General features: G+C 40.9%; 1 protein-coding gene across 2 annotated transcripts in view; it reads right to left on the reverse strand.

The window, feature by feature from the left end:
* The window catches only part of PDE10A (phosphodiesterase 10A), a 233,315-nt gene that overhangs the window by 111,337 nt on the left and 96,776 nt on the right, over window positions 1-25,202 (reverse strand). For both annotated transcript variants that reach the window (XM_053592323.1, XM_053592324.1), the window contains exon 3: window positions 4,077-4,105. In XM_053592323.1, coding sequence (XP_053448298.1) covers window positions 4,077-4,105 — 29 coding nt within the window. The remainder of the gene's footprint in view (window positions 1-4,076; window positions 4,106-25,202) is intronic.

Genomic DNA, 25,202 nt, shown 5'->3' on the forward strand with positions numbered 1-25,202 from the left:
CTAGAAGGGCAGATGGGCTGTGTCCTCCACTCTCTGACAGTCAGCAGGCTGCTGAGCTTCTGGAGAGCTCGTCTACCCTCTGCAGCTGCTGCTGCTAGACAACTCAGAGCTTGTCGTTTTTCTGTTTTTGTTTTGTTCTGTTTCAGATTAACATGAGGGTACAAAAGATTGTTTTTTGAGAACAAAGCAGTAGGCCACCAGCCCCTTGGGGTACTGTCTTATCACCCCAGACTAGAGCCGAGAGGGCAGGTATAGACTGCTGCTCCACCCGGTGTGCCTTTTCCTCCTGGTGACCTTCAACCCTTCCATTTTTGTGTCACTTCTCCACACACAAACATTTCCCATGCTGTAATGACCACAGGGGCTGGCGGGTCCCAAGACAGCTGTGTGATCCCAGAGCTCAGACATTCTGGAGGGGGGCTGCCTTCTGGGCAGAGGGACAATGATGACCAGAGTGCTAGCTCTCTTCCATTCAGACTGTGTCCTACCCCCTTCCCTCCCTTGCCCACTGTCGCCAAGTGTCACTGTGTCCCAAGAGATAACTGAGCCAGGTCCATCTGCTGCAGCTGCTCCCCTCCACCAGCGTGTCCACTGTGTCAAGGCCCCAGAGTGCCTGGGCTCACAGCTTTCCTCTCAGAGGCCTGCAGAAGACCCAGTCATCTCCCTGCCCACTGGCTCTTCCCAGTGGCACTCACTTGGCTGCCCCAACTGGGCAGGACAGGGCGTACCCGAAAGAAGATGGGCATTAAGCCTGCTTGAGCACTCCACTAGCAACTTGGGACCAGTGTCACATTTCAGACATAGAAACAATTATCCTAAGCTTTATTTGGAATCAAAAGAAGCCTAAATATCCAAAGCTATCTTAAGTTAAAAAAAAAAATCTGGAGGTATCACATTACTTGCCTTCAAATTGTATTAATACTTCAAGGCTACACTAACCAAAACAGCATGGTACTGGCATAAAAGTAGAGACATAGACCAATGGAATAGAATAAAGAACCCAGAAATAAGATCTTCTGCCTACAACCAACTGATCTTTGACAAAGCAGACAAGAATGTACACTGTGGAAAGGATGCTCTGTTCAACAAATGGTGCTGGGAAAGCTGGACAGCCACAAGCAGAAGAATGGAAGAGGATGGATATATAAATAAATAAATAAACGATACCTCTCCATATACAACAATTAATTTGGGATGAATTAAAGACATAAATGTAAGGCATGAAGCCATAAAAATTCTAGCAGAAATGTCTTAAATATCAGACTAGGCAAACAATTTATAACTAAGACCCCAAAGGTAAATATAGCAACAAAAAAGTAAGTAAAAAATGGGACTTAACTAAATTAAAAAGCTTCTGCACAGCAAAGGAAATAACAGAGTGAAGTGACAAACTACAGAATGGGAGAGAATATTCACAAACTACACGTCCAACAAAGGACTGATACTTGGAATCTACAAAGAACTCAAGCAAATTGGCAAGAAGCGAATAAATAACCCCATCAAAAAGTGGGAAAATTATATATGAACAGAAGTTTTTTGAAGACAATAACCAATGGCCAACACACATATGAAAAATACTTGACATCACTAGTCATCAGGGAAATGCAAATTAACACTGCAATGAGTTAACACCTTACCCATATCAGAATGGCCATTAGTAAAAAGGCCCAAAACAACAGATGCTGGCATGGACGTAGAGAGAAAGGAACGCTTACAGTCTTGGTGGAACTGAAATTTAGTACAACCTCTATGGAAAACAGTGTGGTGAATCCTCAAAGTAATAAATAAAGACCTACTATTCAATCCAATAATCCCACTGCTGGGTATATATCCAAAAAATAAAGTCATTTAATCAAAAACATACCTGCACTTAAATGTGTATCGCAGCACAATTAACAATTGCAAAGATGTGAAATCAACCTAAGTATCCTTCAATTCATGGATGGATAAAGAAAATGTGGTGTGGCGTACACACACACAGACACCACAGAGTACTATTCAGCCATATAAAGGAGCAAAATAATGTCTTTCTAGCAACATGGAGTGAACTGGGACCATTATCCTAAGAATTGTAGGATGGAAAAAAGAACACCATACACCCTCACTAAGAAGTGAGCGCTAACAGATGGGGACACATGGGCACAAACATATCTATTGGGCACAGGAAACGCTGCTCTGGTGATGGGCACACCAAAATCCCCGACTTAAGCCTCATACAATACAGCCATGTAATAAACATACTTGTACCCCCTTAATTAATAATCTGAAATAAATAAAAAGGTGTTTTATTGGAAAAGAACAAGCACATCCCTGTACTCAAAGAGTATGCAGAAGGAATATGCTGTACGGCCTTTGTTGAGTTACTACAAAAGTTAAAACAAATATTAATGGATAGCAATTAAGGGAGGGCTGTTTGCCTGTGAGAAAGTATTTCATAATAATCAAAACTTACTAGAGGAAAAATCTGCCCCCCCTAACGATCATGGTTTCTGAAAGGGGTGTGTCTAAATAGAAGCCCTGTGCTCAGTCACCATCTATCGAAAGCTTTCCCTAGGTATTTCCAAATCTAAATATTAACTGAAAATAGTGGTATACTATTTCCTAAAGCAACTTCTGAGAATTATTCTAATAAGCATTGATCAAGACATGTGGTATGTTATAAGAAACTTTAATATAGCCAGGACTAAATTTAGTATTTCTCAGTTAGGGATATACTTCCTCCAAATTTGGCACAATATAAGAGAATGTCATAAAATAGTATCACAGACAGATCATTATGTATAGTCTCATCATTTCTAATGACCTTAAAAATAGTATGTGGTATTGTTAAAGGCACTGTCTGGACTCACGGCATCTGAGATGGCAGCTTTGGCAATATCAACATCCCAATATTTTATGACTCTGTGCAACCAAGATAACATGTCAGAATCCCCTTCTTATCCTCAAACATCATTTGTAGCATTTTCTGCTATACCTAGCAATTGCCAAAACTCTAGGCTGATCCCTCCATCTCTTGATACATTTAGGGGCATCCCGACTTGGGAACTTTCCAACCATAAGCTCTGCATAAAGTGAAATTAACAGTGAAGGCACCCAGAAAAACTCTGAGACTTGTAGAAAACTTGTTAGGTTATTACAGAGAAAGGGAATTCTGCCTCAACCCCAGTCACCAGCCTCCACAATGGCCATGGTCATTTTAGAGATCTCTTCCTTCAGATCATCAAAAATAAAGGAATAAATCTACTGTGATTTCTTAAAAGTACTTCATGCTATATCTTATAATAAAAACCTGATTTCTTATATAAGGTTGAGTGAAATGCAATTCAAACTGATCTTTTTCACTACTTAATACGCACTTGAGCTCTTTATCCATATACAGAAAACATTTAAAATATTGGTAGTTTTGCATATGTAATTACTTATGACTTCGTACTATAAAACACAGTATGCTAAATGCTTTCAGTAATAATCCGCTGTAAGTTTTTATGTTTGCTAAGACTCTTAAATTAACACTAAATATTTCTCCAGGATGTGAAAACTGTACATTTCCTGTTTCTAAATGTCCTGAGCAGTTCATGCCTTCAATACCTGAGTTGCCATGGTTTGTTCTCCCAAAGAGAAGGTGGGGGAACTCAAAGGCAGGGTCAGACAAATACCGCACAGGAGGAAAGCTGGCTAAGTGGGAACTGGGACACACTGAGAGCCCTGAATGCATCTGAAGGCAGCCTGGGCTCCGCGCCTTCAGCACATTGATGCCACGTGGAAATGCCGTGTTAGTTTTTCCCATTCTCTGTATGCCACCTCTCAACTTGTCAATGTCTACAACTGACTCGGAAAACCCCGTAAGCACGTACAGGCCAACTGACACCCGTCCGTTAGCTGTGCTCAGTTCTGAGATCCCTAATTTGCAACCTGTTTACTGACTTTATCTGTACTAGTAAGCGACACTTTGGAGAGGGAACTCAGTTTTGGCTATTATTTTTGTAACACTTTAGCATATTTGAGTACTGAGAAAATGTACAAAGATTTCTCATTTTCTATACTATTATAGTAAAAATTATGTTCACATTACTTACCCTGCTGACTTCCTTAGGAGCTGATTCATCTGGAGGATAAAGAAGGAAGGAGAAAAAACACAATTAGAAACTCTGAGAAGGTTCTGAAATATAAAGCATGTCATTCTTTCTCAGTGAACTCAAAGGCTCTTTGCAATGCTTTCTGTTATAAAATCTACAAATTTGGTTATGTAAAACTGTAAAAGTTAAATCTAACAAATTTAGAGTTAGACCTATACATTAATTTCAGAGGGAAAATGACCACACCACACCCCTTTCCAGATTACCTCTTTTAGAGGTCCTAACGTGAATGTGCCTGCAACCCATACACTCGGCCTGAGTATCCCAAACGACCATTCACATGTGCACTATGCGGGTTAATTTCAGCAGACCTCATGTTGGTCTGAGCCCTTTGGCTGAAATAAGAAGTGTTTGGCGCTCTGAGACTCATGGAAATCTTAAGATTCGTTCAGGCTTCTCTGGAGAAAGGAGATAAAACACAGCCATCAACAGTGCCCCTTTGTCCCCTGGGTCTGAGGAATTATACCAGCCTGTCAGTATTGTTCACTGGGCAAATCAGACTGCTGGTTTACACTAGATCTAGCTACAGGCAAAAAAAAAAAAAAAAAAGAAAATGCCTGTGTGACCAATCACACAGGGTGTAAGAATCATGCCAGCAAAGAGCCTTCTCTAGGTAGGCTGGTTCTGGTGTGGCTTAGAGCCTACTCTAGGTAGAATTACAGTACTGGTGTGGCCCTAACTCATGAAGGGTCACTGGAACTCAGGCTGGCCTCTCCAGATTCCTGGCTGGATTCCTTTAATTTAATGCTATTGCATTACCATGTCTGTCTCCTGCAATAAACTGGGGATTTGCAAGTATCATCATTTGGGTATTTATGACCTCATTATTAATCAAATCCTCTGTCACCAACAGTAGACATTTATCATGAAAAAAAACGAACATATTCTGTGTCATTCCAGAGCACAGACTAACTTATTTTGACGCAGCCAAAAACATGTCTACCTCTCTGTCCTACAAGTTCAGGTGGTGTGGTTCTCCCTTCTTCAACATCTGTATTAGCCAAACCACTGAGTGCCGATGTTTCCTTTTTTCTCTAATGTTTCTCAACTTACTGCTTACCACCAATTTCCTCACATGACAGCAAGTCTAGTCCCAAATTGCTTATCAGCCAATGGTGACCAAGCCGGTCACTGAATCCAGTATGTGCCCGGTAAGGGCAATGGCACCTATGTCTACACAACTGCCCCCCCCCCCACCACCACTACACACACAATTCTACTCACTCTATCACGCTCCCAGTTCCAAAGTCTTTCAAAAATATTCTTTCGATTATGGCCCTTAAAGGTTCAGAACCTAAAAGTAAACAAGATTCCGACCCAGGCTAGACACTGACTTTGCTTGGGTACCTTTTAAAAAACACCAAGCTCAGTTCAATTAGACAGGCGGTGTTCAATAAACAGTATCTGTTGGTCGTATTACTGTATTATTGGATTTTATAATAGATCGCAGATTTTATAACTTCCGAAGCATGTAACAATGGTATAGGAAAAACATTTTATCTTCTAAATTGAAGTCATATCATAAAAATACTTCAACTCCTAATGATTTATCCTCACCTAAACCTCTCTGAGGATGACATTATTTAATCACGACAAATTTATTAACACATTATAAAGTTATAGAGGCGCATATGGTTTTTGTAAGTTTTTTAACATAAGAAATTCAATGAACATGTTTGAAAAAGTCTGAATTACAAAGGACATAATGGAAGGCAGCCCCATGTGAACAGGTTCAATAGTGAGGCTGAATGGAGTTTATCAAGCTATTGCATTTTGGAATATTCCACTAACCATCACTATAGATTTGAAAGATAGTTCAAGGGAAGAACAGTTTAAATGTCCAGACATCCTTGTATGAATAAATCTCCCTGTTGTTTTTTCCATTAGTCTTGCTTACGAGGTCCAACAATTAAGTTCACAAACTCATTGCTGAACTATCACTAAGTCACCTTCAAAGTACTCCCCTTGGGAAACTGTATACTGATGTCAGCACCTAGTGCACACTTCAAAACAATTTTGGAACTGTTTCTGGAGTGACCATCGGAGCCCAGAGGTCTGACGATTAAGTTCGTGAACTTGCTCCCGTGCACTTACGTCGGCAGCACTGTGCAAACACCCTGGTGGTCAGGCCTCATGACCCTGGCGTATCTCAGAGCGTGTCTGTGTCAACACGTGGCCGCAAGAGTGATGCTCACTATTGTTACTCCACGTTGTCACGTGCTGTGCAATGACAGCTCTGGTGGGTGATGAGGTGTTGGCGTTGGTGCACTGCTTCCCAGGGGAGCACCTCAAAGGTGAACCAGTGACACTCAGCAAGGACGTAGGGGCACTTTTTCTAGGATGAGTTCAAAAATGTCATTGTCAGACTTCATAATTAGTACTTGTGTGTACATAAGATACCCTAATTATATGTATTCACAAAGAAACTATTTTTTGTTTTATAGGCAATTAAAGGTATCTGAAAGAAGATACCTTTGTTGATTTCTAAATTTTCACCCTGCAAGCTAATTTAGAACTTAGCAGTCAAACAATTTCTGTTACCTGAACGTCAAGTTTAGTATATTTAAAGAATATAACATTCTAGCTAAGGAAATTAATGAACACAGTGAAAGTTACTTTATATAAAGGAACCCTGATTCCTATTCCTTATCATTGGGGTTTCATTTAGGTGAACTCCCTTGCCCAAGAAAAACTTAAGCATGTTGAAAATAGTGTTTTTAACTTCTTTTCTACAGTTCAGGTGCCCTGTAGGAACATGTATGAGTGGCAGTGGGCAGTGGTCCCCAACTTTTTGGCACCAGAAACTGGTTACTTGGAACACAAGTTTTCCACAGTGGGGGTTGGAGCTATGGGGATGGTTTGGGGATGATTCCAACAACTTACATCCCCCTCAGATCACCAGGCTTTAGATCCTCATAAGGAGCGGGCAGTCTGGATCCCTCACATGCAGTTTACACAAGAGTTCACTCTCCTATGAAAGAATCTAATGCTTCTCTGGAGGAGACGGAGCTCAGGTGGTGATGCAGCGGATGGGGGGCAGCTGCGAACACAGATGAAGTTCGCCTGGCCCTGCCCACTGCCCGCTGTGCAGCCAGGTTCCTAACAGGCCAAAGACAGATAACTGGACCACAGCCCAGGGTTGGGGCCTGCAGGCTTTGTGCATGAACTTCGGTTTGGAGCCCAGGCCTGCAGTCACTAGCTGCATTATTTTGGGCAAGATGCCTTCTTTTGTCACCTTCCAAGTGTAAAATGAAATGACAATACAAATTGTTACTGAGAAAGATCCCCCCCATTTGAAAATGATGGGCCATTTTTGAAGTAATAGAGAGGAAATGCTGCCCTCTTTAGCTCATCAGTTCATGACTCCTTGCAGATCACACGACTTCAGGGTAAGACCCCATGATTCAGCATGTCCCCTTGCCCGTGAGCTTCCGGCATGCACTCATGAGAACTCATTACTCAGCATGTCACCTCCCTGTGAGCTTCCAGCATGCACTCATGAGAACCCATGACTCAGCATGTCACCTCCCTGTGAGCTTTCAGCATGCACTCATGAGAACCTGTGACTCAGCATGTCACCTTCCCAGTGAGCTTCCAGTATGCACTAATGAGAACCCGTGACTCAGCATGTCACCTCCCTGTGAGCTTCCAGCATGCACTCATGAGAACCCGTGACTCAGCATGTCACCTCCTTGTGAGCTTCCAGTATGCACTCATGAGAACCCGTGACTCAGCATGTCACCTCCCTGTGAGCTTCCAGCATGCACTCATGAGAATCCGTGATTCAGCATGTCACCTCCCTGTGAGCTTTCAGCATGCACTCATGAGAACCCGTGACTCAGCATGTTACCTCCCTGTGAGCTTCCAGCATGCAGTCATGAGAACCCGTGACTCAGCATGTCACCTCCCTGTGAGCTTTCAGCATGCACTCATGAGAACCCGTGACTCAGCATGTCACCTTCCCAGTGAGCTTCCAGCATGCACTCATGAGAACCCGTGACTCAGCATGTCACCTTCCCAGTGAGCGTCCAGCATGCACTCATGAGAACCCGTGACTCAGCATGTCACCTCCCTGTGAGCTTCCAGCATGCACTCATGAGAACCCGTGACTCAGCATGTCACCTCCCTGTGAGCTTCCAGCATGCACTCATGAGAACCCGTGACTCAGCATGTCACCTCCCTGTGAGCTTCCAGCATGCACTCATGAGAACCCGTGACTCAGCATGTCACCTCCCTGTGAGCTTCCAGCATGCACTCATGAGAACCCGTGACTCAGCATGTCACCTCCCTGTGAGCTTCCAGTATGCACTCATGAGAACCCGTGACTCAGCATGTCACCTCCCTGTGAGCTTTCAGCATGCACTAATGAGAACCCGTGACTCAGCATGTCACCTCCCTGTGAGCTTCCAGCATGCACTCATGAGAACCCGTGACTCAGCATGTCACCTCCCTGTGAGCTTCCAGTATGCACCCATGAGAACCCGTGACTCAGCATGTCACCTCCCTGTTAGCTTCCAGCATGCACTCATGAGAACCCGTGACTCGGCATGTCACCTCCCTGTGAGCTTCCAGCATGCACTCATGAGAACCCATGACTCGGCATGTCACCTCCCTGTGAGCTTCCAGCATGCACTCATGAGAACCTATAACTGGGCATGTCACCTTCCAAGTGAGCTTCCAGCATGCACTTACGAGAACCCATGACTCAGCATATCACCTCCCTGTGAGCTTCCAGCATGCACTCATGAGAACCTATAACTGGGCATGTCACCTCCCCGTGAGCTTCCAGCATGCACTCATGACTGAGTTTCTGGATGGCATTTCTCACAGTTCAGCAATGAAGCTCTCTTTGAAATGAAAGGGTGAGGGAATAAGGGCGAGAATAAAGCACAAATCTGGACACCAGATCTTGAATCTTCAGTGAGCATCTAATTAGCAACAAAACATTTCCCAGCAGAGGACACTAGTTTTCATGCAGCATAAGCATTCTGTAGACATTTGCTCCTTCAATTAAGCATTAAAGAAAGAAATGAAAAGGATTTTTATCTACTCCTATAATCCATACTTTTATTATTTCTTGATTTTTATATATTTCTATCAGGAAAAGGATATAAAAATTTTTACAATAAAAATAGATATAACAAGCTCCAAAATGAAACTACTAAGAATTATGAGGAATGCTTATATTTATTAATGTAAAAAAACTGCTCTTGACTTAAAATGATAGGAAAAAGTGCAATTACTATGAGCCTATATTGGCTTAAAATGTACACACATGTATTTTTCTGCATCTGTGTATAAATAAATACACATACATTTTATAAATCATGCATACATATATATGAAATTATAAATCTTTTTTTCTGAAGTATACTGTACCATCTCATAAGTTTGAAGTGAAAGAAAAGTTAATGTATATTTTTATATACAAATATAAATGTGTCTCAAAGGGGTAGGGCACCAGCCCCATATGCCAGAGGTGGCGGGTTCAAACCCAGCCCCAGCCAAAAACTGCAAAAAACAAATGATAACAAATACAAATGTATATGTTTATAGTATTTCTGTCTGGTGAGATTATGCAATGAGATCCCTTTTTCCTACTGAATGTTGCTGAATTTTTACAATCATAATGAACTGCAGCAGATTTCAGTTTAAATGTGTGGGTCTTTCCCCTACTCTGACCCCATGGATACCAGAAGACAGCCCTGCACGTGTGAGGGGACACCTCAGGGTACGGTGTGCATGAATAGGTCAAGGCACAGTGGAACTCCCATCTCTCTAGAAAGCAGGACGGAGTTATTACTTCTGTGGAATTCCCTGGGTCACCCCTGAAGAAGTGCCCTTGCTTCTCCACGGAACATGCTAAGTGCATCTTGCTAACCCTATCCCTGCACCCTTGTTCTCCCTGTTTTAGGAGATGAACATTCCCCATGCAAATCAATTATCTATCTTTTTAATATATTTTCATCTCACGGGAGTTAAGGCAGCCCACTCAGCCTCCCCCACCACTCCAGGCACATCGGCACTGCTGCAGGGCTCGGCAAAGACCGCCGTCTGCCTTCCAATAGTGACGCAATCTGAACAGGTCAATCCTCACGTATTTATCAAACGTCTCTGTGTGCCACACACTGAATGAATGACTTGGTTGGCCCAGTTAGAAAGATGAGAAGGACTTAAATTTCGTGGCTTTGAGAGAGCCACAAACAAGGAACTCTTTGGCCCTAGCTGGTGGTGGCGGCTACCCTAAAATCATAGGGAGGTTCAACCTGGGAGGGACAGCAGATATAGAAACAGAGGTGGATGTGGGGGTAGAGACACTGACAGGGGTGGGGCTGGGATGGAGGAGGAGGAGGGAGGGGGAGGGAAGCAGGAGAGAAGGAGGAAAAGGGGAAGCAAAAAAATTGAATCTTCAGAGACATTTCCAGCCAAGTTAGTCAGCTAACCTTGAAGGAGGCTTTACCTAGGGACTCTTTAATATGTGAGACAGTTAATTCCCCAAATGACTAAGTCAATTTCATCAGGTAAAACTAAAAGCACTCAAGAGAGCATTTCAAAAAGGAAATGCAACAAAAAGTTATTAGCTATTACTTTTAAACCATTAAATTAGTACACTTTTATTTAAAATATTAAACTCTTACAGAAAGCTCTCCCATTCCTACCAATAGTAAACAAATTCCTTTGCTTAGGATTCAAGTCCTCACAATCTGGTTTTGCTCCGTTTATCCACCTGGAATCTACAACACACTAGATTCCCTTCCCACTCCAGGTAAGACTGGTTTCACTAGACCCTCAAACATACTTTCCTCACTCTTAACTCAAAGTCTTCAAACTTTTAAACAATTATTTACAGCACCTACTAAGTGCCAGCACTGTTTGGGGAGTTACAACAGAGTGGAGAACACAAAAAGACAATAATCTGTGTCCTCCAGATGCTTATTTATTTTTTTTTTATTTATTTTTATTAAACCATAGCTGTGTACATTAGTATGATCGTGGGGCACCATACACTTGGTTCATAGATCGTTTGACACATTTTCATCACATTAGTTAACATAGCTTTTGTAGCATTTTCTTAGTTGTGGAATGTAAAGGTCTTAGCAAAATAACCGGACGCTTATTTAAATAGGAGTGACCGTCAGTAAACAGGACAACTGAACTACTCAGCGAGCTGTCAGAGGGAAGTGCTGGGGCTGGGTGGGCAGAAGAGCAGGAGCGGAGCGGGAGGGGCAGGCCGCAGTATCAAAGGGGGCCGTTCTGCAGTCTCCCCAAGGGCGCTGACATACAGGAAGCAGCTGCCAGGAAGAGGCTCCCAGCAAAGGGGTGGACCAAGGAGTGGACCTGAACAGGGACGGAGGTGGGGGGCTGCAGGGGGCTTCCCACAGAGGAACAGCCGGTCTTTCTAGACTTGACTTCTAGATTGTCTGTGAGCTCCTCTCAATAGCAACAAGCTCGCTGACCTTCCTTTTCTCAGCATGTTTTTTACATTCCTTCCCTGTTAGGAAAGCCGAGTACTACAAAAAATAAGGACAGATTTGAGATCAGAACAGATCTCTTCAGATCTCAGCCGCACTAACTAACCAGACACGGGTTTCTCGACCTTTCAAAACTGGTCCACCTCATATTTCTAAAATGCAATGATCTAGGTTGATGTTAGTTATTAAATGAGACAATGAATATAAACTTTTTGTACAGAGTGGCTCTTAATAAATTGTAGTTTCGTTCCTCTTCATTCAACTTAACATTAATTATATGTATTTTGCCAGTCAATGACCTGACTTCTTAAATGAATACAAATTTCTTAGCAACAAGAGACCACACCTAACATTTATTTTACATTACTAAAAAATAAAATCATTAGAAAAAATGGTTCTGTAGTGAGGGGGACACAGATGATGACGCTTTTACATCCACAGCATCTCTGAGCAGCAGGAAGCCGCAAAATGCAAGATGATTATTACTCCTGCCAGAGATTTAAATCTGAGTCAAACTATCAAATGTAGTTCCCAAATTATTTTGTTTTTCTTTCTTTACTTTATTTTAACATCCCAGACATTTGTGGAAGAACATGAGCCATGTCACCAAGAACTGAAGAAGTGTGATAACTGGTTGTGCCACTGAGCTATTTATTTGCAGATTTACTACAAAAACATATGAAACAAACTATAAATCACTAAGTAATTGTAAGGTATAAAAAAACCATATACACTTGTGATATTCTTGGTCAGAAATAAAAGAAGTGTTAAATGTAAGTTCACACGCCACATCAGAAAGCAGGAAAAGCAATTATTTTTTCTCTAAGAGATTACAATGATTTTCAATAACTTGTTATAACCATATTTTCTGACACAAAATGTTGTAATCTAATCCTTTTTACTTAATTCTATGTAAACAGAATGGACCATTCCCAGTAAGAGTTAATTCATGAAGCTCTCCAATTTCAAAAATGAAAACTGACTACTGAAAAGACGTAATGTGAACTTCGGTTCACTTCTATATAAAATGTAATAATTTATAAAGTGCCTTCCTTATATTTTATTTTATATACATAAACATATATAAAATGAGTACTATTTACCCAGTAAAATACCCAAATAGTATCCCCTTATATGAACATATGACATTTATTTTATCATTAACCAGCTGATGGACATCCGAATCGTCTACAACTTAGAGCTATACTGAATTATGTGACTAGGAAGATTCATTTACACTTTTTTTTTTTTTTTGCAGTTTTTGGCCTGGGCTGGGGGTGAACCCATATGGGGCTGGCGCCTTACTCCTTTGAGCCACAGGCGCTGGCACCTACACTTCTTTATATGAACACATTTTCCTCTTTCTAGTATATTCTCAAGGGTGAAACTCACAAGTTGTGTGGTCAGCATACTTTTTAAGAAACTGACAAATGGTTGCCCAAAGTACCTGTACCATTTTACTTTTCCAAAAGTAATGCATATGGATTAAGGATTTTTGTATATTCTGGACACAAGTCCTTAGTGAAGTCCAGCTTAACATTTTTTTAATTTCATGAATCATGCTTCACCTGTGGGAACTTTGCCCCACCTAAGATCATAATTTTTGTCTATTTTTCTTACAATTTTCTTATAGTTAGACTATAGTTTTTGTTTTTTCCTAACATGGGACATCTAATTGTCCCTTACCAACTATCCCTTCCTCAAAATGAATGGTTTTCACATCTTTGTTGAAAGTCAGTTGACTTTATTTCTATCCTCAATTCCATTTCATTAACCTATACACCTATCTTTGCGGCAGTACCAAACTGTCTGAAATACTGTGCTTAAACAGTAAGTTTTAAAACCATGCAATGCAAGTTCTCCATACTGAGCTTCACTTTCCAAAACAATGATGGCTCTCTAAGTCTCCTGCATTCCCTAAGCATTTCATCATCAACTGTTCAATTTCTACAAAAAGACCTGCTGGAATTCTGATAAGGAGTATACTGAATTTACGGAACAGTGAACCTTTTAATACTTTATTCATTTAGATTTCAATTTATCTCAGCGATGTTTGCTAGTTGTCAGTGTATGATATTTTGGACTGTTATTGCTAAATTTCTAAGTATTTTCATTTGGGGTGCTATTATGAATGAAATCATGTGCTTAATTTATTTCAGATTGTTCTTTTTATACATAGAAATATAATTGATTTCTGTGGATTGATCATGTATCTTGAGCCTTTACTCTTTTATTAGTTTTAGTAGTTTTTGTGAAGTAGTTGGAATTTTCTACACATAGTATCACATCATTTATATAAAATAAGACAGTTGCAGTTCTGTTATTAAAATCTGAATACTTTTTTTTTGCGTTAGTGCTCAAGTTTACAAGTGCCCTTCTACCTTGCTGAAAATTTTTATAATAAATAGGTGCTGGGTTTTGTCAAATGCTTTTCTGTATTGTTGAGAGAGACTATAGATTTTTATACCTTTATTAATATAGCCTCTTATATTAATTGATTTATTGATATTAAGCCAACTTTAGATTTCTGAGGTCAATCCTATTTGGTCACACTGTGTCATCATTTTTTGGATTTGGTTTGCTAATTGTTTTTAAGGATTACTGCATATATGTTCATGAGGGACACTGATCTATAGTCTTCCTGAGACATCTTAGTTGGTTTTGGTTGATATTAAAGTAACGCACGACTCACAGAACAAGTCTGTTTTCTGAAAGGGTTTGTGATCAGCATGATTCCTTTATAAATAGCAATGGAATTCACCAGTGCAGTGACCTAGGACCAGGTTTTTCATTTAGGAAGAATGTTTTTAATGTCTATTTGTTGGTAAGTTTTGATGATTTGTATCTTTCTAGGAATCTGTTCATTTCACTTATCTAATTTTTGGTATGAATTTGCTCATCCTCCATCCTATTTTGGCGCATCTGTCCGTCATCGGGGAAGCACATGCCAAGTTCAGACCCTTTTGCAGTCTGCCTGTTTAGTGTTCCATTGGGGCCTTTTTCAGGAGTTGACCAGTTGAAGCGGTCAAGAGATGGGCGCCTCGTCCCGTCCCCACAGCACACGTGCGCATCCTTGGCTAGGGACAGGTTTACCCCGCTCTTGACAGAAACCTCATTCTACAGAGGAGTAGGGCTACCGGCCAGTCCTCCCATGTCACTGGCTCCAAAATGCCCCCTCCTCCAAGTTGGGTGAGCTGCTTGAACTGCGGAAAAGAAGCTGTGAGAAACTCTTCACCCAACGAGTAGGAAGGAGAGGAAGCCGCAGGCCTGACCACCACGGACAACCACAGTTCCTGCGAGAGGTCAGCAGTTTCTAGGTGCAAATCCTTCCTGGATAGTTGTATGTCTTTGAGTGATTTCCAGAGCACTAGAACAGCTATTTTTGTCAAATTTTGCCCACTTTATAATTGCTATTGGAAAGAAGATTCACTTTCTCTTATCTCAGCCTTAGCTGCAAGTCCAATCTTTCACTCAAACTCATCATTTTCACTACATAGCACCAATTCCTCAATGTGTGATTCACTGACTTCCGGACTCCCAGACATCCATTCAGAGAGCACATGTGTCAAAGCACTTTCATAAAAACACAAAGATGTTGTCTCCTTCATACTCTCTCAGAAGAGAATACTGCATTTTTCAGAAACTACATAATGCTTTGATAATCTGTGAAACGCATCTTTGCTTCCTAATGTTTCTAAAATGTTTTTAAAGGCATATGGTCATAGGTGTAGGATATAAATATTTGAATCTTCAGAGGTTAATTAATACATTCTCAATACTTCTATGGTGCTCTTATTTGCTATCTTTGGTTATAATCTCTGCAACTTTATTAACATCCAATAAATAGTTATTTTGAAGTCTCAAGTTTCCTTTGTACCTACAAAGAAACATAAAATGTATACTTGTATACTTAAACTTATTTAGCTTAATATTTTAATTATTTTGAAATAAAATAAAAATGACTTTTAACATTTTCTTGTATTTAAGACTGGATCATTGCCTCTAAAAAGGGGAGCTTAGTAAATTCATTTTCTCAACCTATTGATTCTCTATTTATGTTTAAAAGATACTGAACAAGATGAAATTGACCTCTCAGAAAATTCTCCTATGGAAGGGAGAATCTACCCTAATAAAACTAGGTGAAATTGTGAATAAGAAATAAAAATATGCTAAAATACCTTTCCCGTGGCTGTAATAATTTACCTTATCCTGCCACATGCAACAGAACATTTCAAAGAGGATTTCAAATCTCATTTCCTCCTTTCAAAGGCGGCCCCCCCCTTGCTGCTGCAGGACGCTCGCCCACCTGGTCTGGGCCATAGGTGCAGCAATCTCCTCTCCCTCTTGCATCACCAGTTTTCTCTCTCTGCTGAAACATTCCCCAAAAGTACACAAAGTCTCCCACTTCCCGTGTTAAAAACAAAACCTCACCTTCCAGATCCTATGCCTTCTCTCCTCTCCTTTAAAACAAATCTTAAAGGACTGTGTACGCTGCACCTCCAATTACTCTCCTTTATTCCCAAAGGTAATGTACACATCAAAAAGAAGCTCTCTGGCCCCCGCTTTTATTGACCCAGATCAAAGAACCTTCCACTACTATTATACTGAATACCTCACTTGATAGCAATGTTACCACTGACAATATAAAAGCACTTAATATCTTGACACCACCTCTCCTGTTAAGAATGCAAGGACAAATTATAAGCAGCTTTCATATTTCCAGAAAGGAATTTTCATTAATGAATAGAAGAGTGAGGTTAACATGGGACCTTCTAGCGGTTCAGAATAGGTCACAGGTTTTTCTTATATCATCTATCCAAACAAATCATTAGAAAAAAATTCTAGCAAATAATCATAAATATCACGTTATATTTTAAATCACATACATAATTTTATTTCCCTTACTATGTTCTTGTCAATTGAAACAAGGCTGCAGTAGAGTAAAACAAAACCTATCTTCAAATGATACATTCTAAAAAAGACTCATTTTCTGAAGCAATTTAATTACTCTAAAGACTACTTCCAATTAATAGAAAGAACTATGTTTTAACATAATATGCTAAAAAATAACAATCATATTCATTACATGACCATAAATCAAAATTAATCTCATTAAGGATATTGCAGTGCTTATAAATTATTTGTTCTCTCATTCAATCTTTGTTAAATGAGCATTTACTATGCACCTACCATTGCATAAGAGATTAGAAGCTTAGGGAACATATGTCAGGCTATGCCACCAACAGATTCCTTCTTAAAATTTGAAAACTAGTAAATAATAAAATGTATCTCTATGACACTAAAGCTAGTAGGTACGTATGAAATTGATGACTTTTTTATGCATGTAAGCACAAGATAAGTCATATGGATTCTAAAGACTCACAGGTCTCTATCAAAGACACTATTTAGTTTATCTCTCAAATCTCATCAAAGACAAAACACAGTACAAGATTGGACAACATGTCAAAAGACCAGTGAAAACAATTATAACCAAGAAATTCCCAGGAATTCCCAGAAACCTCTCCGTCACAGCCCAAATGTGCTTCAGAAGGTAAACTGTGGTATATCCATACACCAGAATGCTATGCGGGAGTGCCAAGGAACAAACCACAGGTAACACACAGCAACTTGGAAGAACCTCAGAGACATTACACACTGAACAACACAGGTGGTGGGTGGACTTGGATTCTCAGCTCCACTGAAGGTGTTCAATCTGTAATCATGAAAGTCCACACTTAAGACGCTGCTGAGTGACTGTTCACAAGGAATAATTAACAGACCTATGGCTATACAGTTTTGTATGAATATGATCTCTGTAATACTGGTTATGGCTTCTATTAGAAATTATTACTGCCTGCACCTCTCCCTCTGGGTGGCAGATACAGTGTGAACATATTTTCTTCACTTATTATAGTTAATAAAAACTATTAAAATTAATTTTTCTAAAGTAACTATTTTAATGTATGCTTTACTATGTTAATGTGTTAGTAAAACTCAAGTGATGTTTGCGAAACTCATTGAAACGTTTATTCATTGAGTAAAATAAATTTTTTTATTTTAAAGATAACATGAAATCAACACGTAAAAGGTTAGAACAAGGCAAAAATGAAAAGGAGTTATAGAAACTATAACTTCTAATATCAATGACATTCCTGTGTCTAAACAGACAAATATCGAAATGTCTGCCTCTTCAAGGATAGTAACTGAGAAAGGTCAGAGGACCCTGGGGAGGAGGAGGAACACCGAGACCAGAGGAAGGACGGCACAGAGAGCAGGGCCAGCACCGGCTCTGAGGGACAGCTCCTGTGGAGCCCCTTGGAAGAGTAGTAACTACAGATCTCTTTGTTCAAACAGAATTCTTTGTTTCTCAAAGAAGCACGTTTTATCATAAAATTTTCAAGAAACTGCCTCATTATCAATGTGATCTGAAATTTTTTAACTTCCAAGGTGTAACACAACCAATTCATATACCACCTAACTTTTAAAAAGCCAAAGAATCATTATCAAGTAAGGCATCTGATAAACCACAGAGAATGCTTCTTGAAATTAGTAATTTGCACAACACCTGAGAAGGAGACTCAGGGCTCCTCCACACCTCAGAGCTGGAGGAGAGGGAGTGGCGTGAAGACAGCTACCGCCACGGGCACCCAACTGATCTGACAAAGCATCTCCAAGAGCAGAGCACACAGATTTTAGAGATCAAGCACTAAGAGATTTCTATCCTCCAGGTCCAGAGCTAGTCACAGGCCAAACAGCAAAACAAGAGAAATGCCCGTTTTGAGGTGAGGATGCTGGACCTTTAAGTGGTCCGTAGTTGAATTCATTCATTCAACGAACATTTACTGAGTTACTAGCTGGCCAGAAATTACAGGAAAAAGATTTCAGTGTGCACTCTCCTTGTTCTCCAGGGCCAGTCATTTACTGTGGATTAGACAAGTACACCCCTTGGAGGAGACAGACCAGAAGGTAAAGGAAATGTACTCCAAAACCACTCATTGCGGGATCCCCTGTCAGGGTCTGGAAAGGACGCAGGGACAGTCAGACGTGGTTTTATTGCACTTTGCATTCTTGCACTTCACAGATACTGCATTTTTTTGGAAATTGAAGATGTGTGACAGCCTATATGGAGCATCTGTCAGCCCACGTTCCCAACAGCATGTCCATACTCTGTATCTCTGGGTCACATTCTGATAATTCTCAAAACATTTCAAACTTCTTCATTATTATTATATCTGTTAGGGTGATCTGTGGTCAGTAATTTTTTTTTTTTTGTAGAGACAGAGTTTCACTTTATCGCCCTCGGTAGAGTGCCGTGGCGTCACACAGCTCACAGCAACCTCTAACTCTTGGGCTTACACGATTCTCTTGCCTCAGCCTCCCAAGCAGCTGGGACTACAGGCGCCCGCCACAATGCCCGGCTAGGTGGTCGGTAATTTTTAATGCTTCTACTATAATTGGGGGGCACCGCAAGCTGTACCCATATAACTCAACAGACTTAATGGATAAATGCTGTGTGTTTTGACGGCTCAACTGGCGGCTCTCTCCATGGGCCTCCCTATTCCCAGAAACACAATATTGTAATTAGACCAAGTAGTAGCCCTTTTCTAAAATCATAGAAAGGAGAAAATTTATGTATAAAACTATATTCTTTGAGTAATAAAGGAAAATGATGTATTTGTTTAAAAAATTTTAACATAGCTGTGACACCAATATTTTCATTATTAATTCATAGAGTTTACAGATACACTGATAGTGTTATGATCTGCTATTGAACACTCTAGATACAGAAATGTAATAATAATAATAATAAAAATTACTGGCCATAAAAGATGGAATTCTATTCATAATTTTTTAACGATTTGAGTTTAATCAATCATTCTCTCAAGTACCAAATAACTTGCCTTTTGGATATTAGTATTTCAATTGTATTTTGTGTTTTCGTAATTAATAAACTTATTTTAAATATTATTGCCATATCAGAAGATGCCAAGAATAGTCATGCTGACCTTTACTTCTTCAGGCATCCTTTCTAATACTACAAACATTTGTTAACTAATAAATTTTTATATTAGAAGCCAAAAGAAGACATTGCTCATAGCCAAGGTAATTCAAGATTCTTCCTGCATACAATATAGATATTGGCATGGCTCGAGGGGTATGCAATTGTGTTCCATCTTAGAATGTCCTCACAAGAAATGCAAAAGACTGGACTTTCATCATACTCTAGTGTTTATTTCATAATTTTATATTTATGTATAAATACAGATGTATAGATGTTAAATAGTTTAGAAATCTGAGTCTCAAAGAGGAACAACTGAGCCAAATTTACTGTCAAATTTACCTAGCATAAAAATTAGCATTAAAATATAACATTTAGTGTTATAATACATGACTCCTAAGTTTTTCCCAAATGAATATATAGTTGTTTGCTAAAACCTGTTTATAACTCTGCTTAGAAGTTATATTTTACTCTGAGAATATAAAGGTCTTAATGTTTTCTAAGGAAATTTCCCCAAGGGATTATAAAATGTTATAAAATAAATAAATGCAATCTCCAATTTCCAAACATCACTTAAGATGTGGCTGCTCAGAATTTGGTTTAGAGATGAACTGTGAGCAGCACTTTGCCTTCATCTATAGACAGAGTTTATACATTTGAAATGAATATGGCATGAGAGCAATAAAATTAACTGAAAACAGTAACATTGACAATGATGCTGCGGCTTAGTCTCTGAGGATCTGTATATTCCACCTTCTCCAAATCCCTGCTCTCTATTTATCAAAGTAAAACAGTAACTCGTTGTCCGCTCCGGCTCTTGCCACAGGACTCCTCTGACTCCCTAACTACAAGTGTCAACTGTGCTTATCCCCATTGTCACACTAACCAGAAAAAAGTAGTAAATTACAACTCTTTTCTTCTATTTTTAGACTGTAAACCTGTTAAAGATGTAATAATCCTTGAGCAAAATAGTGTTTGACACATAGTTTGCTAAATGAATGAAAAACATCAGGTATCTGTGGGATTTAAAAACATATATTCTATAATCCCTTCCCTCAAGAAGCTTTTAAAAGGAACATGGGGGAGATAAGCAGGAAAACAGCTCTGTTGTCAGGTGATAACCAAATGTAGTGAGACAGTCATCATGCTCATTCATTTGGAGGTATAGAATTTAAACTTCCTGCATTCATTCAAAAATGTATTATAAAGCCCACACTATATGCCAGATGCATTAGTGAGGAATACAAAAATACCCATGACATACACAGTTCCTGCCCCAGACTGCTCTCAGGCTCAGAGTCAGTGTCTGATGATTCCGTTAGAGCTGGAAGCCTGACCCCTGATGATCCCTTCCCTTTGCACAGTTTCAACATCTGCCAGACGGATATTACTACACTGACCCTTCCCTAATTGTGGCCAGATGTAAATGGTGAATATTCAAGAAAGGCCTTGGAAATTAAAACTGCTCTCTGATCAAACAGTATTGATGCATTACAAATATCATGAAATATGTAATATTTGGCCAGGCATTGTCTATACTGTAAATGTTTTGGGTTTGAGCCAAACAAACAGTAGGTGTTGGATAAAATACTGAATGAAAAAAGAAGACAAACCAGATTTGCAGATAACACACAGTCATCACTGAAAAGCAAGTGTAGAAAGGGGACATCAGCAAGACGACCAACCGGAAGCCCACAGTGCTCATCTCTCCCGGAGAGCGGAACGACCAACAACTACATTTTAATGAAACCAGCTGAGGCTGAGCACCAGCCCACAGCAGCAGAGTAATGGAAACCCTGATTAGCCCGAAGCTTTAATGGCCACACAGAGAAGGGAAGGAAATGTGGAGCTTCCACTGCCCCTCCCAGATCCATTGGGAACTTGAAGGAACTTCTCCCATGGCAAGATGACCCCAGCACCCCGCACACCAGCAGACCTCGCCACCAGGGTCCCCCGCAGTCTTCACAGGCCAGCTGAGGAAGCTGCCTCAAGTCCACACAGCTACACCATCTTGGAATTGGAACCACTGAGGTGTGCTCTGCTCCAGGCCAGAATTCCCCAAGCTGAGCTGTCAACAGCTCTTAAACTGTTGCCCACCCACCATACCCTCAACTCCCACCCCCCACCCCAGAATCACGCAGAGGTGGGCCTGCTCCACCTACCCCTCTCACTCGTGCCCCCTTGGGCCGGAGCTAAAGCTGTATCCTGCCTCCCCAGAAAAAGCCCTGACCAGTCACACCTCCCAGTGCCTAAGCTGAAACCACTTCTTGTATCTCAGGGAAATGGTGTCTGGGCAACGCCAAACAGTAGTGCCCCTAAAGCCTGAGCTGAAGCAGCACATCCCCCCTGGGCAATCTGTGTCCTGAGCGGGAAGAGCAGCTGCATATCCTCGTGCTGAGCTGAGGCCTCCTTACTCTACAGGCCCGACAACCCCGGTACCCTGCTTCTCTGGAACTGAACTAGCGCCCCCCTGAGCTGAGCTGCTGAGATACCCCCTTGCCCTGGGGAGTGGGACAATCTCTGAGCTGTACCCTGCCCCAAAGGGCCACAAGCACAGCTGTGCTCCACCATTCTGGGGTACTTGCTGCCACAAAACATGGCCTCATGCAGTCCACACAGTCCAAACAGTCCAATCAGTCCACAGTCCACAAGGTCCATACAGTCATACAGCCCACACAACCCACACGATCCACACAGTCACACAGTCCATATAGTCACGTAGCCCACACAGTCCACACAGCCCACACAGTCCACACAACCCACACGATCCATACAGTCACACAGTCCATATAGTCACGTAGCCCACACAGTCCACACAGCCCACACAGTCCACAGTCCATACAGTCACACAGTCCACACAGTCACACAGTCCACACAGTCAACACAGTCCATACAGTCACACAGTCCACACAGCCCACATAGCCCACAAAGCCCACACAGTCACAGTCCATACAGTCTACAAGCCCACACAGTCCACACAGTCCACATAGTCCACACAGTCACACAGTCCACACAGTCGACATAGTCGATACAGTCACACAGTCCACACAGCCCACACAGTCCGACACAGTCCACAGTCCACACTCCACATAGTCCACATAGTCCATACAGTCCACACAGCCCACACATTCTATACAGTCCACACAGTCACATAGTCCACGCAGTCACAGTCCACACAGCCAACACAGCCCACACAGCCCATACAACCCAGACAGCGACCCAGTCCACACAGTACACAGTCCATACAATCCACAGTCCACACAGTCACACAGTCACACAGTCCACACAGTCACACAGCCCCCACAGTCTAGTCCATACAGTCCACACAGCCCACACAGGCCACACAGTCCACACCGTTACACAGTCCACACAGTCACACAGTCCACACAGCCCCCACAGTCCATACAGTCCACTCAGCCCACACAGTCCACACAGTCCATACAGTCCACACAGCCCACACAGTCCATACAGCCCACACAGCGCACACAGTTCATACAGTCCACAGTCCATACAGTCCACACAGTCACACAGCCCACACGGTCCACACGGTCCACACAGTCCACACAGTCACACAGCCCACACAGTCCACACGGTCCGTACAGTCCACACAGCCCACACAGTCCACACAGTCCACACAGGGGAAACAGCCTTGTCTTTACATAGTTCTCAGGAGCTATGCTGTGTGAAGTGCCACAGAATGAAGCACATTCTTCTGATGAAAAGAGGAGGGGAAGGAGGCCTTGGAGGGCAGCAAAGTACAATAAAAGGTTCCTGTTTACACACCTCCTCTACAAACTGTGTGCCCCAGCTCGCTACCGACGCATTCTGCTATGTAGCTCCTTCTCTGCCAGTCCTCTGCACGGACAGCAGGCGCCAAGCAGTATCTCACTGGCCTCCCTCACTCAGTCTCCCCCACAGTCTCCATCCCTCCGCAGGCTCAGATCAGAAACACCTCCTCTAAGAACAAATCTTTTCAAGGGGAGAGAGAAAAACTGACTAGGGTTTCAGTTACATGTTGTTATTCTTAATAACTATTCAACTCCTCAGGGTATGTATTAAATAATTTAACATGTTACTTGGTTAACTAACATAGAAAACAGAGATTGGGGAGACATAAAATAACATTTAAATATTTATAAAAATCGAAGAGTTATTTTTCACATTGACACTAGAACAGTAGGTAAAGTTTTTCATTTTCTGAGACGTGTATCCAATTTCATATCCCACAAAGATTGCATATTCTTGTACTATATTATTATCCCACATTACACAGCAAGTTGAAATTGGCATCTCTACTTATAATGTACCTAAGCAAAGCTCAGCCTCACTTTTAAAATTGTCAAACATCTCAAATTATTTTCAAATGTTTGAGGTTTGTAATAATTGAAATATTCTATGTCAAACTTTGATCTTGATAGTAAATACCAAGTGTTTTGAGAAGAAAATGCCTGTCTCTGATTTATCTCATTCCGTCCCTTCTTGTCAATCTGTACACACATGCACACACATACAGACATAATCATATACACATACGTTAAAAACTATATTTCAGGACGGCGCCTGTGGCTGAAAGGAGTAGGGCGCTGGCCCCATATGCCAGAGGTGGCGGGTTCAAGCCCAGCCCTGGGCAAAAACGACAACAACAACAACAAAAACAAAACTATATTTCAGTATAAAAGCCTTGTGTTTAGAAGATCTCTTTCTATTACAAAAATTGTGTATGAAAATTCAGAAACTGTTGTTTGGTTTTGTTTGTATTGAGACAGAGTCTGACTATGTTGCCCTCGGTAGAGTGTGGTGGTCTTACAGCTCACAGCAACCTCAAACTCTTGGGCTCTAGTGATTCTCTTGCTTCAGCCTCCCTAGTAGCTGGGACTGCAGGGGCCTGCCACAACGCCCAGCTATTATTTTGTTTGTTTGTTTGTTTAGCAGGCCCGGGCCGTGTTCGAACCCACCAGCCCTAGAGCATATGGCCAGCGCCCTAACCACTGAACTAGCGGCGCCCAACCAAAACTTCAGAAACTTTAAAAGGGAAAATTACCTACATTTTTAGTGCTATAACATTTCAATAACAATTATTCAAGTACTTTAAATCCATATAGCATCTTGTTACACTAATTTCCCCAGAAATAGTATTTGTTTTTAATATGAAAGTTACTTATACAATCAAAATTATACATAAAATTAACCGCCACTGTAAAAGCAATTTTCACACAAATGAAAAGTTGAGTTTAGCTAAATACAAATTCATTTAAAACAAAATCAAATATATTAATATGTGTCCAATTTGAGAAAAAATGTATCTGACTTCACATCCCTTTCGAGCCTACATTTCTTTGCTTCTTGTCTCTATGTTAAAAAGAGATACATTCAAGGGGCTAAGAAACAACACACAAAGGGAACTTTCTGGTACAAAGTCACTATGCAGATAAATACTCATTAGAGCTGGGATGTGAATGAAAGTCAAACTCCCAATCAAGAGTTCTTTCCTTACTACGCATATATAAAAACTGTTTTAAGGCTTCTTTTGTAAAATAAGATTATATAAATATATCTTTGAAGGATATACAAATGATGTTTTTGTCATCGTTAATA

This window comes from Nycticebus coucang, chromosome 5 (assembly GCF_027406575.1).
Source record: "Nycticebus coucang isolate mNycCou1 chromosome 5, mNycCou1.pri, whole genome shotgun sequence".
Classification (NCBI taxonomy): Eukaryota; Metazoa; Chordata; class Mammalia; order Primates; family Lorisidae; genus Nycticebus; species Nycticebus coucang.